The sequence below is a fragment of the Rattus norvegicus genome, chromosome X (assembly GCF_036323735.1).
Source record: "Rattus norvegicus strain BN/NHsdMcwi chromosome X, GRCr8, whole genome shotgun sequence".
In the NCBI taxonomy this organism is placed as follows: Eukaryota; Metazoa; Chordata; class Mammalia; order Rodentia; family Muridae; genus Rattus; species Rattus norvegicus.
Window position 1 is genome coordinate 110344055 of NC_086039.1, and position 17476 is coordinate 110361530.

General features: G+C 38.6%; 1 protein-coding gene across 1 annotated transcript; it reads right to left on the reverse strand.

The window, feature by feature from the left end:
* Window positions 1-16565: 16565 nt before the first annotated feature.
* On the reverse strand, window positions 16566-17202 carry Rps9l1 (ribosomal protein S9 like 1). Its single transcript, XM_039100139.2, has one exon. It carries the CDS (start codon window positions 17154-17156, stop codon window positions 16572-16574), a length of 585 nt encoding a protein of 194 aa, XP_038956067.1. The 5' UTR covers window positions 17157-17202; the 3' UTR covers window positions 16566-16571.
* Window positions 17203-17476: the final 274 nt, after the last annotated feature.

A 17476-nucleotide genomic window follows, 5' to 3' on the forward strand; every position in this document is an offset into this window, starting at 1 on the left:
ATGGTCCTTGGCTTTTTCCTCTGGCGTCCGAGATGTGTGTGCAGGGAGCAGTCTCTTCTGGTTTCCCAGGCTTGTCTGCCTCTCTGAAGGTTCAGCTCTCCCTCCCACGGGATTTGGGTGCAGAGAACTGTTTATCCGGTCTGTTTCCCTCAGGTTCCGGTGGTGTCTCAGGCAGGTGTCCTGCTGCTCCTGGGCCCTCCCCCACGGGAGCCCAGAGGCCTTATACAGTTTCCTCTTGGGCCAGGGATGTGGACAGGGGTGAGCAGTGTTGGTGGACTCTTCAGCTCTGCAGCCTCAGGAGTGCCCACCTGACCAGGCGGTTGGGTCTCTTTCTCACGGTGTCTGGGAGCAGAGAGCTGCTGCGAGCCGGGATCCGCGGGTGTGGGACTTCCGGTAAACACAGAACGTGCCCAGTCCTAGAGGAATTCTGCTTCCGTGTGTCCCAAGCTCACCAGGCAGCTTTCTTGCAGCAGAAAAGTTGGTCTTACCTGTGGTCCCGAGGCTCAAGTTCGCTCGTGGGGTGCTGCCCACGGGCTCTCTGCAGCGGCCTCAAGTTTTTTTTTTAAGTTAACTTTTGGCCAATTCAAACGTCTTCATGAGCTTTATAGGGGTATGCTATCATTTGAGGGCTTTCCAGCTACATGAATTTGTACTTTGTTTTGTTTTGTTCTGTTTTGTTTTATTTGATAGTATTATGGGTCAAATCTATTTGGGTTTCAACCTTGCAATGTAGGTGAGCTTAACCTTGAACTCCTGATCTTTCTGCCTCTATTTTCTGGGTGCTTAGATTTCAAGCATGTGCCCAGCATCTGGTTCAGCTTCATGAGTCTGGATTGCAACTTTACTGTCTTCAGGAGATGTTAGCCATTGCCATTATTATAAGGAAATGTTGTTGCTTGGTTGGTTAGCTGGTTTTTGAGAAGGGGATATGGCTTTGGAATCCATGTTGGTCTCAAACTTTATATACAGTAAAGGATTTTAAGATGGCCTCAAACTTGTGATTTCTTCCTGTTTCATGTTTGTGAGTGCTGGAATTGCAGGTGTTTGCCTCTGGACCTGGCATCATTATCTCATAAATAAATGTTTTTGCACGTCCTCTTGGTTCTTTATAGGAATGTCACAAGCTGTGCTTCTTTGGCTTTATGGAACACTAGAAATGCTATAGATTTTCTTCCCTGTGTCTCATTACAGTTTTTTCTCTTCTGCATAGATGCCTATTCCTTTAGAGTTACCAAATGATTTTTCCTAACAAACTTAATATATGTTGAAAAATGTCATGAATTAAAAATCTGTTTACTATTTAAAGTCTCCAAGTATCATAGGTTAACCCAGTGCACTGTGGAGTATCATGTTTGCCCTTACAGTCTGTGGTTGATTGGTTATTAAGGCTCACTGCTACTGCTCAGCACCATGGGATAAAATCATACCACATATGTCTTGCTTGGGGAAAAAATATACATCTAAAATTTAGATTACATTTTCTGCTGACTACCTTTCGCTGTCACATTGCAAAATAAATAAAATACATTGCAAATCAAACCATTATCTGTCTTAAAATGAATAGATTTTTCTTCCACGCTTAATTATTTGTACAGTTAAAATTTCACTTCATTTGAGCTTCATATATTGCTTTTTTCCCCTCTCAAATCTCTATTTAATTCACCCAGGTCGCTTCTTTTTGAGCCTTTTCTTTTATTCCTGAAGTGTTTTTCTAATATCACTGAATTGTTCATCTGTCTTCTCTTGTGGCGTATTCAAAGTGAGTTTTAAAGTGTTTGTCAGACAATGGGTCTTTGCTTCTCTAGGGTCAGATACTGAAAAATTCATGTTCCTCTTGGGAAATCATGTTTTTGCCCACCCCCTGCATATTTCTTTTAGTCTTGCAATGGCGCCTTCACATTCTTCACATTTAAGCGAGCAGTCATCCCTTCCCTATTTTAAGGACTTGCTTTCATTAGGAAATGAAATCTTCCCCTGTGAGTGAACTTATGGTTCCTGGCTGAGTGAATTGTGACAGTTTCAGCTTCAGGAAAAAAATGCACACCAGAAGTTCCAGCTTTGGAGAGCTTGTAACAGAATAATATTTATGGCATTGTGTAAGATAAAATCAGCATCACTGAAGATTGTCAGCATCCTTGGCAGCCAAGGATACCTGTATCAGCATCCAGAGCTTTTGGTGTTAATGGTGCTGGAGTCATTCTATTCTTATTTTCATCTACAGATGGAAGGCATAGCTAAGAAAACCTCTGCTGGCACCAGATGTGGTAGATGGGCACCTGGACTGTCATGTTGCACCAGGGTACAAGGCATGGGTATTTGTTGAGTGGTTTTGGAACTGAATGAGTACATGGTGGTATGTGTGCCTCTTCACATGGAAACTGGGCACACAGCCAGACCTTTAACTAGAACACTGGGTCACAGTGATGACTCAGGCCACAGAAGAAGGTACAGCTAAGCATGGAGCTAAGAAGGAAGGGCAAAGTGATGGCTTTTTCTTTGTTGAGACTACAATGGTAGCTTTTCATGGGATCATGGTGGTTGATACTTCTCTGTTATATTGTTATATAATTTGAATTTCCCTATCAACTGGGTTTAGTGTCAATGAAATTATATGAGTCTCAGGGACACACAGTGGTTGCCAAAATCACTGTGGCCTTTCTTCTGTTTTCACTGGACGGAAATTTCCCCCAGGGGGATCCATGCTGGAGCTATAAACTACTTAAGACTAGGCAGGAGAATGACACAAGTAAATGATTTCACTGTTTTCTATATGGCCCGCCCTTGGGTTCTGTGCTTCATAGATTTTTCTCCAGCATATTTTGGATTCAGGAATTCTCTCAGAAGTTATTTTCACTAATATTTATTTCTTCATTCATTATTTTTCATAGAGATAGAACAGTTATTATTGCATCTTAATCTGTTATTTCATTGCTATTACCCCATAAATTTTATCACTTTAGTGTTTTAAAAATATTTTGTTTTTATTGAAAACAGATTTTCTTCTCACATAATATATTTCTAGTTTCTCCCCATATCCCTTCCTATTTGGATCCATTCCCTTTCAGTCTCTAATTAGAAGAGAACAGACTTGTAGGAATAATAATAAAATATAACAAGATAAAACTAATATAACAGAATTGGACAAAACATGCAAAAGGAAAAATTTTAAGAGAGGGCACAAGAAACAAAACCTATTTATTTGCATTCAAGGATCCCATAAAACAACTAAATTGAAAATTATATACATAAAAACCCATAGGACAGAAAGGTGTGTGTATATATAATAAATTTTTTAAAAACTAAAATTAAAACAATTGTTTTAAAAAAGATCAGTAAAATCCCTGACACAACATTCATAGACAATGACCCACTAAGGATGCCATTGGGTTTGTCTTCTATTGTCCATCTAGTTCTGGTCATGTAGCCTGCTCTTCAAGAGTACTTTGTTTCCCAAGTGTGACCACCTTTGGAGGAAATGAAATTTTCATCTGCAAGTGGTTATAAATTGGAATCAATGAAGTGTATCTTTACTGTATTGAAATTCCTACTAATGAATGAGATTGTTTCTATGTTCCTTCCATGGAGATCCTGGTGTAATATTTTGGGACACTACTACATTGGTATGATTTGAAGGCCACCTTTAAAAAATAGACTTTGTCTATTAAGAAAGGGTTGGGCTTGAGTTGATAACGAGATAGAGATCAAATACAGATAGGTAGTTTGTCATCTATGTTGTCTTGATAAAACCAGCATTGTAGGCAGCGGATTTATCTCACATGCTAATTTTAAACCAGCACCTAATGTCAAGACTAGAATTTTCAGTTTCTCCAGTTTTGTCTTATTAGAAAGAAATGTCTAGGCTTCCCACACATTTGTAGTAGAGAGTAAGCTTGGTCTTCATGTGGGTCACCTAACAATTGGAGTAGGGGCTGTCACTGGCTCTCTTGTCTGACATTGCATAGTTCCCCTGCCTGGTTGGGCCTCAGTGGGAAAGGAGGTACTTAGTCTTGCTGAGAGTAGATGTCCCAGGGTGATGTGGAACTCAAGGGGTTAGGGTTCTCCATCTCTGAGGAGAAGGGGAGGGGTAATAGGGGAAGGGATTTTTAAATAGTGGGATGGGAAGGAAAGGAGCGAGGGAGCTGTGATTGGGATGTAATGTGAATAAGAATAAATTATGAAAAAAGAATTTTTATCAGGAAAGAAAAGGGTTATATATTTGAATATATACTCAATAGAAAGGAAATAAAGTAGTTTAGAAATGGGCTTATCACTTTGATTTATAATTTTAACTAAAACGACTTAATATAGCTACAAACACTTAGATGTAGGAAGTCCTTGCCAAAAGGCTGTCTTTAGGGCACACTTGAACATTACAGGAACAAAAATGGAATTTGGTGAGACACTCGCTGTTTTTGACACAGTTCTCCTTAAGTCTTGAGATGATTGAGGAAAAGTATTATGATATTTTATTTTATTTTGTCAATTATCTTGCAAAGCAAATGCTCCCAAAGATGTGATTCCTATTAAGAGAAATGGCTCTAAGTGATATGACATGGAAGTGGAGGAAAACCTGGCAAATGAAATTATGAATTAATATGTGTAAGTATACTTATCTACACACATCAAGGGTATTAGTATACTGGTTTAAAGGAAGAGACTTTAAAAAGTTGGTGTGAAGAAGTTCATTAATTAAATTAAGTGCTATAATTATTTTGTTGTGACAAAAATATTTTGAATACCAGAGGTCTTGGAGACTTCTGAATAGATTAACATTTGGAGCTACTACTCAGAGACAGCGGTTAATAGAAACGGAGGCCACTCAACTACAGTCACCCACATTGACTCCTGGGAGCCTCCCCTATCCCAGGTCTTTGGGACTTTCTAGAGACACTCCATCCCCCACCCCACCCCCCACCTAGAGATGCAGATTTCCATTCATTCTACTGGCCTTCTGGACTGCCCCCCCAACCTCTCCTGATCCTGCCTCCTCAATCCCCTCCCCACCTCCCTCCCCCCTCTGTTACCCATTTCCCTCCCTGTCTCCCATGACTATCTAGATCACCCTTCTAAGTGGTGTTGAAGCATCTGCACTTGGGCCTTCCTTCTTGTTTAGCTTCTTTGGGTCTATGAGGTGTATCATGGGCATTCTGTAATTTTTGTCTAATATCCACTGATTAGTGAGTACATATCATGCCTGTTCTTTTGGGTCTGGGTTACCTTACTCAGGATGATACTTTCTAGTGGACACAAATAGATGCAAACACACATAGCCAAACATTAAATGGAGGGTAGAGACTGGGCCTGAAGTAGATGGGAACTGCACAGGAAGACCAAAAGAATCATCAAACCTCAAACCCTGGGAGCTCTCAGATTCTGAGCCACCAACTTAAGGACATACCCTGGATGGAACGAGACCCCCAGTACATTTGTAGCAGTCAGGCAGCTTGGTCTTCATGGCTGCCTTGTCTGGCCTGAGTGGGAGGGTAATCAGGCTGAGAATAGGTGGTGGTGGTCATGATGGTGATGATGATGATGATGATGATGATGATGATGATGATGATGATGATGATGATTGTGATGATTGTGATGATGATGATGATGAAATGCCAAAATGGGAAGATACCCAAGGGGACCCTATCCCCTCAAAAGAGAAGGGAAGTGGGGTGAGGGGGAAAAACTCTGTGAGGGAGTGAACAGGACAGGGAGCAGTGTTTGGGATATTAATTAAGTAACTAATAATGAAAAAGGAATGGAAGTTTCAACCCAGGAAATTGAGACTGTGGAAGAGCATAGCACTCTGCCCAGTAAATAAATGACTTACAGCAGAAAGTCACTTTTGTCTAATAAATCACAACAGTGGTACTTACCAATCAATTACTTGAATAAAACATTTTGAATTTGACATGTTGAATTAATTTTAATCAAAATAAAAAAACATTTTGAGTTAAGACATTTCTCTTAATATGAATCTCATTTTGGAGGTACATTGCTTTGCAGGATAATTGACAGAATAAAATATCAAAAGAACTGTAATTTTAAACATAATAAAACATTTCTCTAGCTTAAACTACATAATCTATGATTCCCTGTTGTCAGAATTCACAAAACACAAGACACATCATTCATTACTAAAACGAAAAGAAAAGCTAGCTGTGTTAGGAAAAGGGAGCACGTCTGGTTGGTGCAGATAAAGTGATCTCTTTTAAAGTTTCACTATCAGAATTATGTAGAGGGTGTTTGTATGGCTACTCTGATTTAAGTTTATATTTAATTTGTCTTATGAGTTTGTATATTTCATTGTCTGGTTGCTTGCTTGTCATTTTCCTTTTAGTGAAACACGTTTTGGAACTTTATAGGAAGCCAACAGAAGTGGATAGGTATTAAGTGGGTGACAGGAACGTCTCCATTGGGGTTTTCTCTTTTTTTGGTACTTACTTCACCTGCCAAATCAAGACAAATGATGAGTATGTTTTTCTACCCCTTCAAGCTAAGGCATCCATGATTCTGTTTCCTGGCTCTGTCATCCATCAACTTGATGAAAGTTCAGTTAATTTCAAGACTAAACATTCCACAACTCTTTCTGACTGCCGTTACTTAAAGGGCTGAAGGTAAAGTCCAGGCCTGAGAAAAGATTGAAGTGAAAATGGAAAATGGAATGATGGAAGCGATGGGTAGTCACCTGTGATTTCCTGATGGAAACTGTGCTGTAAGCAGAGGATTTACCTTACATGCTCATTTTAAATCAGCACCCAATGTCAAGAGGAAAACTTTCAGTTTCTCCATGGCTAACTTATTAGAAGGAAATGAACTGGTGTGTCTGCAGACTTCTCTAGAATTCCATGGGCATACGATCACTCAATATAACAGCACCATGCCAAGTGCCACTTGTAAAATTTGTTGGTGAGCAGTCTCATTATCAACTGAAGCACAATGTCAGGCTAGCAAGAGGAAGGCTCAGTTGTTGATGAGCGATATCACACACAAGCCAGCACATGTTTCTCGGTGAGTTCTGTTACAGCCCATATGACATGTTACTGCATAGATTATCTCAACCATAGCACATACCCCCAAATCCTTTTTACTTAGGTGTGTCTCATGATCACTGAATGATGGAAAATAGTCGACCAACAGAAATCAAACCAGGATCACCCATGGCAAAAGCTGTTACTTGACCTTATTTTCTTTTTCAAGCAATTACTGGGGAGGGAGAATACATCTCAATGAGCATCATCTAATTGGATCTGGGAAGGATGATAGGAATTAAATACTGATTACTGATAAAGTTATTGTTAAAGGGAAACAAAGTTCTTTCTCTCGTGTCCTTTTCTACCATCCTTCCTCTATCCCTCCCACTCCTGTCTCTGTCTCTGTCTCTGCCCATCTCTGTCTCTGTGTGTGTGTGTGTGTGCGTGCGCGCGCGCGCGCATGCACACCCTTTTCTGTAACTTTTCTAAATGAGTAGACTAAAAATGCTGTGCTGCAAACATATAGCAGGAAACATTAGTACAGGTATATCACTGCTGAAGTCCCTGAACTTTAGAAACTTTTCATATCAGGAAAAAGACGTTATAAGATCTACATAGCTAGTACTTCAATGTTGATTTTTTTTGAAATTCAAAGAGATGGGAATCAAGCAGCATGGATTACTCCTGACCTTGTTGAAAAGTACATCCAATAACTGAACTATAAAAGTCTGTTTTCTCAAAGATTAAAGCGTGAAAATTAATAGGAACTTCTTTTCAGACAGGGAACGACATGAAGCACTGTGATTTGGGTCTAAATAGAAAGAAACTGGTGAAATAAACCCTGACTTTCTACCTTAAGCTACTTTCTGGGCCATAGTGCAGTGATTGTAAAATCCAAGCACAACTGCAGTGCTTGGACAGACTGAAGACACAGAGAAGTATCCATTTTGTTGACATAGACTGTAAGGTGAGTGCTACCCAGAAAAAGTGCTTGTCCCCCTCTAGTCTGTGCTTATAGATCAGTGCTGCTGCATAGCCAGAATGATATAGTTAAATAATTCTCAGAATGCACAGGAGACTGGAATACATTATCTTCTACCAGCCAAGTGAAGAAGCCTTAGCACCTAGACCACTCCATGGTACATCACGGAGCTTGCTGACAAGGACTAAATAAGGCAAGAATACAGACTGCTTTAGGAGTGACATCAGCAAGGTGATGGAAGTGTCCAACAATGTTTCCCATAGGTACACTGACTTTGACAACCACCACCAGGTGAGAGTATTTTTATGCAACTTCAAGAGTCTCACAGAGAAATTCCAACACCTTTGGAACAAATAATTCTGGAAAACCAATACACGAAAAAGCAAAAGAAAACTATCATCATCATCATCATCATCATCATCATCATCAATTATTATTATTTTCATTGCCTATGTCAACTATCTTCATGGCCATACAGCTCAGTACCAGATGAGACCTATACAGTCTGTGCACTCTTTCATTGAAAAACCAAGAGCACAGTGAATGAGCGACTGGCTACTGAATTGATTCAGGATGCTGTCAAGGAAACCCATTTATCCCATTCTACCTAGAATATTCAGGTGATTGGCGTGGTTCAGGGTTTGCATGGGGCTAAGATAAGAAGACACAGGACAAGACTTTTCTGTTCTGTGGACTCAGTAAGCCTTCTCATGAGCTAGTTGGGAAAGAAAAGAACATAACCAGTCTTAAAGTTAACAGAGGAAGTGAATAACAAAAAACAGAGTACTAGTAAAACAGATGAGAGAAACAAACAGGAAAAGTAGGAAAAAAACCCCACAATGTTTGGGGTAAGAGTGGGGTTAAGAGTAACAAAATCATCAAGTCTTTCGCTAGTTGAACTAAATTACATGTAAACGGAAGTTCCCAGGAAAAAAGGCTGTGTCTCTGATGAGGATTGTATAAGGCTAATAGACTGATTGGCCTTTTACAACCTTGGAAAATGAGAATGTTGCAGATAAAGAGACAAAATTATATTAGTCTATCTTTGATCCTGTATCAGACCTAACATCATTTTTAAAAATTAAATTTAAAAATTTCACTGTATGTATTCATTGTAGATTGCATTATATTGCATAGAAAACTTAGACACAAGTATGTTTTATAAACATGTGTACATATATATGTGATATTACATTACATGCATAATATACTATACATATATGTTATATATCATACACATAAATATATTATGCTACACATGTAATATTTTATGTCTATTTTATTGTATATCTCATATAACATATATAATTACATATATAAATAATATATATACATATATACATATATTTTATATATATACAGCAAAATGGTAGATTATGTTGACCTAACATTTTTTAGCAATCAGGTAAAACATTTGGAATGTATTGTTAGCCAACCACTAATTCTTACCAGCCCCAGAGCTGAGAATGTCATCAGATAACATTTAAATCCCATAACAGCGTTTTACTCACTTAGCTACAAACCACCAGCCACCAGCATTGTATTTGGTAAATGCTTTGAATTATGATTTTATTTTGTGTCTACAATGGACATGTTATTTCTGGCAAACTGAATCCAGGCTTCTGCTGTATAGCCATGTATGTTTGATTCTTAATAAGCTTTTTCCCTGAAATGAGAGCTGTGTTTTGCATCAATAGATAAGAAATGCAAAGGGAGATATTTGCAACTGGTATTACAAAAATAAAATGGTCATAAGAAACTCTTGTGTCCACTTATATGCAAATTGGATAAATGGAAGAAATGTGTTGATTACAAGACACATACCATGTACCAAGGTCAGTTTATAAAATAGAAAATGTCAGCAGTCTGGCAAAGTGAAAAGATATTTATAGTAAGTAAATGATAAAAACTATGTTCTTAAAAGAAAGCCTAGGACCTGATTGCCTCACTGGTAAATCCTACAAAAACTTTTAAAAAGAGTAAATATCAATCCCTCTCAAGCTCTTCCAAAGATTAAAAAAAAGGATACACTTCTGAACTTATTTTATCAAGTCATCACTGTTATGAGACATCCAAAAATGTTTTGCCAGTGATGTGGCACATAGTGAACATCTACCTGGACAATGTTGTTGAGCATATAAACTAGTGTAGCAATTACAGAGTATGCAGAATGTCCTCAGAAAATTAAGACAAAACCAATGTATAATCTCTCAATCTCATCACTATATATAGAGAGTGAGGCTACTGATTCAAAGACATCTCTGTACTACCGTGTTCATTCCAACATTATTCATAATAAAGGAGATATGGAACGAATCCATTAATGTCTGATGGTGGACACAAAAAATCACACACGCATGTTTTCATATTCATATATATTCACATACATGTGCAATGGCATAATATTCAACATTTTAAAACAAATCACATTGCCATGGTAACACACTTGTAATTCCAGCATTTGGATAGCAGAGGCAAGGAAACAGAAAGCGTCACACTATTCTGGGCTATATAGCCAGATTTTGTGTTTGAAATCAATAGTGATAATAGCAATAAGAAGAATGAAATCTACCCATTCATGACAACATGGATGAACCTGAAAGACATTTTGCCGAGTGAAAGGAGCTAGGCACAAAAAACCATGTATTGCATTACCTAACTTCTACATGGAAAGGAAAAGGTAGAACTATAGAATGCTGTTTACCAGAAGTTGTAGATGCTATACAAATTGGTTAAAACATAAAACCTTCAATGTTTTAACACAATTAAGTTCTACAGATATTATATGCAGTAAGTTATATACATTCAATGCGTGTATTCTATATTATATATGATATATAATATACTAGTATATTTGTGGGTGCTACTAACAAAAGTAAATCTTAAAAATTCTCATCACAAAATAATGGTGGGTATATTGGTTAATTTGATAGTGACAATAACTGCATATTGTATAATAATATTAAAACATTCTTATTTGTTAGTCACTCATTGACAAAGATTAAAAATAAAAGACCATCTCACATATTTAAAGCCCTAGAAGGGTTAAGATGACATATAACAAACAAGTCAACAATCTTCTAGAGAAACATTCAATAGTGCTTAAAGGAAGAAAAGACTATCCCATGCTCAACCGCATGGTAGTTACAATTGAAACCTCAAATAAAAGCAAAATTAGACATTCATATCAATGGGAAAATATGACCCATACATATCAGAAAAATAACCCCATAGGAACAGACTCAAAATTCCAGAAGAGATGAGATAAATTAAGAGAGGCAAAACAGGTATAAATATGCTCAAATATTAAAAGTAACAGATGAGCAAAAGGAGAAAGTAAATAAAAATATTAAGAAGAAATAAATAATAAAAACAATGAAATTATGAAAGAAAAAGTCTATCTAAAAAGTTCATTATCCAAGAATGACACAAAATCTTCAGAAGAAAGCCAAGACACCTAAAGATATAGCCAGCATGACCTTTCAAGCAGAAGCAGAATAAACAGAGAATTCAAAGATAATCATATCAGGGGGATGTGTAAGCAAATGACAGAGTTCTTATAAGTATGAGATGTTATGAAAATGGCAATAACTCAACGTGGTTAGACCACAGAGTGTGTTAGTAATAAAATTATAGTGAGAGTAAAGTGTTCAAAGAAAGACCTTCCATGCTGTGCCAAGAGAGTGAAAGCTATGGTGGGAACAATGAACAACTGCGTAAAATTGTGGAGTGTTTGATGTGATAAGTGGTGCCTTCAAAAGTAAATGTGGATTATTATAGGTAATTGATTGCAGTGTTAAAGAGATACTCAGTGAGGGTTTTGTAGAAGGAAATGGAACAGGAAAGCCTTTGCAGTGAGTAAAACAAGACCACACCAATTGGTTGCCTAATACCAAATGGTCGTCTCTGAAAACGTATATGCAAGTAACATTATACAATCTGATATATATATATATATATATGTTATATATATATATGATAGATATATGATAGATATAGATAAGATAGATGGAGATAGAGATAGATGCATATAGATCTATAGGAGGATCTGGAGGATGGAGAGGAAAGTAATGTAAGTAAATTACAGGCCCAAAGATAAACAAACCAAAACTGATGGCAAATTTGTAAAACTTTATCTTTCTTGGGTGTGTGCCTGTATATCTGTACATACTTGTGTGCGTGCATATTTCCATATGTTTGGTATTTACATGTGTGTGGGGGTTCATATGCGAGAATATCCAGGTACAATATCTCTCAAATCCACAGCTTACCAATTCAGGTAGTTTACTAGCCAGCTTGCTCCAGGGATTCCTTGCATCTGCCTCCCAAATGGGAGGCCTTTCAAATGAGCCAGAGGACTACACCAGCTGGGAACTTCCTTGGATTCTGGGGATTTGAATTCTGCCCCTCATACTAGAATGGCACATAGTTTATTCATTGATCTACCTCCCAAGTCTCAAATCTGTAAATTTCAAACAGAACTCACGATTTTGTGCTAGGATTTTAGAGAGTCTAGGAAGAGGGAGCCTACGTATGATAAAGGAGCAGAACGGTTTTTACGCTTCTGCTGTGAGCAAACAGGCGACTACTGTCTTAGAGTCTCCATTGCTGTGAAGAGACAGTATGACCACTGTATCTCTTACAAAGGGAAACATTTAACTGAGGCTTACTACAGTTTCAGAAGTCCAGTCCATCATCATCATGGCTGGAAGAATGACAGCTTACAGGCAGACATATGCCAGAGGATCCAAGAGTTCTACATCCCAGTTTGAAGTCAACCAGAAAACTACCTCTTCTGCCCTGGGTGGAGTTTGAGCTCTAGGAGCACTCAATGCTGGCCTCCACAGTGACAAGGAGTCACCTCCTAAGAGTGCCACTTCCCATGGGTCAAGCATTTTCAAACCACTACAACTACTGTGACTGGGAATGCTAAAACAAATACCATCCGGGGGACACAGAGCTGAGCATCCTCAATTTTAAGACGCTGTGACGCATCCAGTCAGAACGAAAAATGAGAAATCAACTACAGATAGCAGCTCCCACAGAGTGGTTGAGAAGAAGCAAGCACATGCATGGAGAATGTTTAAATGCGTACATTCACATAAGAAGCAGTAGCAGGAGAAAAGGATCGAGAACAGCAACATGTAATGCTAAGTAGAGAAACAGAATCGGCCACAGAGCTAGGAGAGAGTGGACTTATAGAGGCTGTGAAAGATTCGGTATGGAATGGAGGTACACACTGTGGAGATGCCAAATAGGTTTTTCTGACTGGAAGAAAAGAGGCTTTGTTTTGTTTGTTTGAACCTAGTTTAATCAGTACATCCAGTAAGACAGGTTTCAGCAGAGATAAGAGCAGACATACACTGCAGAGAATTGAAGAGTAACTCAGAGAAAAAGACAGAGCCACTGACTGCCATATGCTCTTTTAAGTTTAGCTGTAAAGAGCATTAAAGGTACAGTAGGAGGTACAATGTTTAAGGCAGGTGATTTGTGCAACATAGAGGATTTTAGTATATGCTTCTAAGCAAAGTACATCCACTGTAAAAGGAAAAATTAAAGCACATAGCTAGATAAAGGATCATTGATGGAAAATTACTGTGGAGGTGAATCATAAGTGAGATGTTTTTTCCTGGAAAAATAAAAGCCCCTTTTTTAAGAGCAAAAGCAGCAAGTATAAAAAGGTTAGTTGTGAGTTCTTATTTACAAAAAAACAAAACAAAACAAACAAACAAACAAACAACAACAACAACAAAACTGTGATCGTCTTGGTAACAGGTAACTGCTTAGGAGGCTCATAGGCTCATTCCCAAGGAAGACAATGAGATTTCTCCTCTCCACATTAGCATGCAAATTGCTGTCCTCATATTGCAGGTCTTGTTTAGGTAGCCATATTGTTCTGGTATCATGGGAATGGCTTTCCTAGAATCTGTAGGAAACTTTCACAACAGACTACCAGTTCCTCTGACTCTGACCTCCTTTCTCAGATTTTTCTCTGAGCCTTAGGTATAGAAGTTGTATTGTAGACATACCCACTGGGGCTGGGTACCCTGCATCTGGATTAATTGTGGTTTCCTGTAATTGTCTTCATATGCTGCAAACTGAAGTTCTTTTGATGAGGAGGGAGAGCTAGACATCTCTGTAACTATAAGTATAAATATTTAGAATGCAGCTAGGAATTATTCTGGTCTAGAAGAGTGGATTCTTTTCTAAGATTCATGATATCATTAGCCTTGGGCAATTGTCTAGGTTTCCCATACGTGGCATCATTCCTTCTTGTTACAGGTGTTAGTAGCAAAAGAAAAGCAGTGACTTAGCACAAAAAATGATTATTAATTTTGAGAGTATATATGAAGTGAGGAAAGTTAACTTGAAAACATGGTTCCCAGCAGTGTGCTTATGTCATTTTGGGCAATGGTTCCATATATCTTAGACTTAAAAGTAAAAAAAAAATGGATCTTCACATTCAGTTGTTGTTGATAGGAAATTTGCAGTGTGGGTGTGGTAGCTGAGTTACTAGGCTTGAGAATGAAAGGTGAGACATGGGAAACCAAACAAGTGATCACAGCGCTTGAACTGCACACTGAACATGAAGATGTAGATAGAATGGCTGAGACTAGAAAATGGCAAATGTTCCGATGTCTCAAGGATACTAAAGAACAAGTTCAGGGGGAAGCTAGGAAGTTTTAATGGAGGAATATTAGAATGCTTTCATCAGAGAGTAAAAGTTTAGAGGTACATTTTCTGGAAGTCAAATGGTTCAGTATGGTGACAGTCTAAAAAGTGATTATGAATAAGTTGAGGTGAGTAATGCTGGCCAAAGTCACAGACAAACATGGAAACACCAACATACATACCAAAGAACTATTTTTGAACTTCTGCAGAGGCTAGTGCAGATTGGTAAGGGGTCTCATCCGTCTAATTCCTCAGAGACCTCTTCCCTTCCATCTTGTAACCCTGCCAACTCAACCCTAATTCCAGGGTTTATGCGACAGGGTAAGAAAATGGTCAAATCTGATGGGTATTTTGATTCTAAACTTGGATGAAGTTCGGAAATAATACACATTATTTTAGCTCACCATTTACTGATTATTCAAGTTCAAATGACCCTACTCTAATTACAAGAATGGTTATAGGGGAGCCTGTAGAATATTTAGACAATCCTTTTCAGGTCAGACAACAGGATTTAGAATAGGGAAAGAACTGGAATCAGAATACAGGAGGAATGGAAACAAAATTAAGGTTGTGGGCTTTTACCCTGAAGGCAAACTGATAAAGGGCCATGTTTTCTTTCTTCTTCTTTTTTTAAAAAAGTGTGCTATAGAAACCTTATTTCGCCAATGGCATTCTGAATGCATTGAAGGGGTGGTGGTTATTGGAAGATTAAAAAATAACTAGGAACTGTGAGCTAATGGCATCCTGACTAAGGGTAGTCTCAGTGGGAATACAACATTACATTGCAACACAATACAAGGGCACACTAAGGGAGGTAAAATCAGCGAACTTTGATAACAAACAGTTGGTGCATATCTTATCTGTCTTCAGCACAATCCTCAGAAGGACCAGCTTGCCTTGAACAGGGATGGGAGAAAAGAGAAAGATAGATGAGATATGTATGGAAGAGTTCAAAATGGTAGACTAATGGGCAGAATAATTAAAGGAGAAGGAGAAACGTGGGGAAAGAGCCTGCAGAAAGGGCCCAATGGACTTCAGGCCCAATGGATTCCAGGCACTCGTGATCTCTAAGTTGGGAGGTAAAAGGCAACAGTGATTAACTGCAGCTGAAGGCTACACACGGCCTCTTCTAGCATTTCCCCTAAGAGTTGGAAAACTCAAAAACTACCATGTCAAGTTAGTATGTATTCACTCTTATAGGCTTTATGTGCCAATAATGTATTTCTCCATATAGAGCTGTTTTTCCTATTGAAAATAGATTTTGTTCATACAATATGTTCTGACTATGTTTTCTCCTCCCCCTACTCCTTCAAGTTCCTCCTAACTCCCTCTTCCATCCAAAGCCACCCTTTTTCTGTCTTTCCTTAGAAATTAAACAGACTTCTAAGGGATATATATATATATATATATATATATATATATATATATACATATATATATACAAATATAACAAGATAAATAAGAAAAACAAATCCCCCCTCATTTGATCCTCCCATTCCAGACCTCCCATTCTATCTATAACGATTATTCTATTTCCCCTTCTTAGAGAAATCCATCTCTCCTCACTATCCTAACTTCTGTGGTTATACAGATTGTAGCTTACTTTTCAATGACTTAGTAGTTAAAACCCACATATAAGCAAATGCATACACACCACAGTTGTTCTGAATCTGAGTTGCCTCAATCAGGAGGATTGTTTCTAGTTCTATCCACATACCTGCAGTTTTCATAATTTCATTTTTATAGGCTGAGTAATATACTATTTTTTTTGTTTCCAAGTATCAATTCTGTTTTATTTGTCAACTGGAAAACTAGACAATCCTCCAGTGCAACAAGGTATTAAATTTTTTTTCTCTTTTTTTCGGAGCTGGGGACCGAACCCAGGGCCTTGTGCTTGCTAGGCAAGCGCTCTACCACTGAGCTAAACCCCCAACCCCACGACAACGTATTAATTAATCCTCTTCCTCATCATCACCAGCTCCAGCACCACCCTGGCCTTTCTTGGCATTCTTCCTCTTCACTCTGCCTGGGCGGCCACCACCATAAGGAGAACGGAGGGAGAAGTCAATGTGCTTGTGAGAGTCCAGACAAACAATGAAAGATGGGATGTTTACCACCTGCTTGCGGACCCTGATGTGACGTTGGCGGATGAGCACATGGGCATGGTGAATAGATTTGGCCAGGCGCAGCTTAAAGACCTGGGTCTGCAGCCTTCTCTCCAAGAAATCCTCAATCTTCAGGCCCAGAATGTAATCCAGCTTCATCTTGCCTTCATCCAGCACCACAATCCGAACAAGTCGTCTCAGCAGAGCGTTGCCTTCAAACAGACGCCGAGGATCCTTCTCGTCCAGCGTCAACAGCTCCCGGGCAGCCTTACGGATCTTCGCCAGGGTAAATTTGACCCTCCACACCTCATGTTTGTTCCGGAGTCCATACTCTCCAATCAACTTTAACTCCTGGTCGAGACGCGATTTCTCGAAGGGTCTCCGTGGGGTCACATAGGTTTTGTGACAAACCCAGCTTCTGGCGACCAGCATGTTGACTAGGCTAGGCCCGCTGCGCCTACGAACTCAGGCCCGTGACAAAGGTAATATACTATTTATTGTGTAAATATACTAAATTTTCTTCATTCATCCATTCACTGACAGACATCTAAGTTGTTTCCACCTTCTGGACATGAACAAAGCAGCAATAATCATGGTTAAACAAGTGTTTCTGTAGTAGGATGCAGCATAGTTTGGATATATGCACAAGAATGATATAGATGGATCTTGACACAAGTACATTCTCGCCTTTCTAGAGAACTGTCACACTAATTTCCACAGTGGATTTACAAGTTTGCCTTCCTACCAGCAAT

Excerpts from the sequence above, each read along its gene's own strand:
- Rps9l1 (XM_039100139.2), bottom strand. The coding sequence starts at position 17,156 with ATGCTGGTCGCCAGAAGCTGGGTTTGTCACAAAACCTATGTGACCCCA.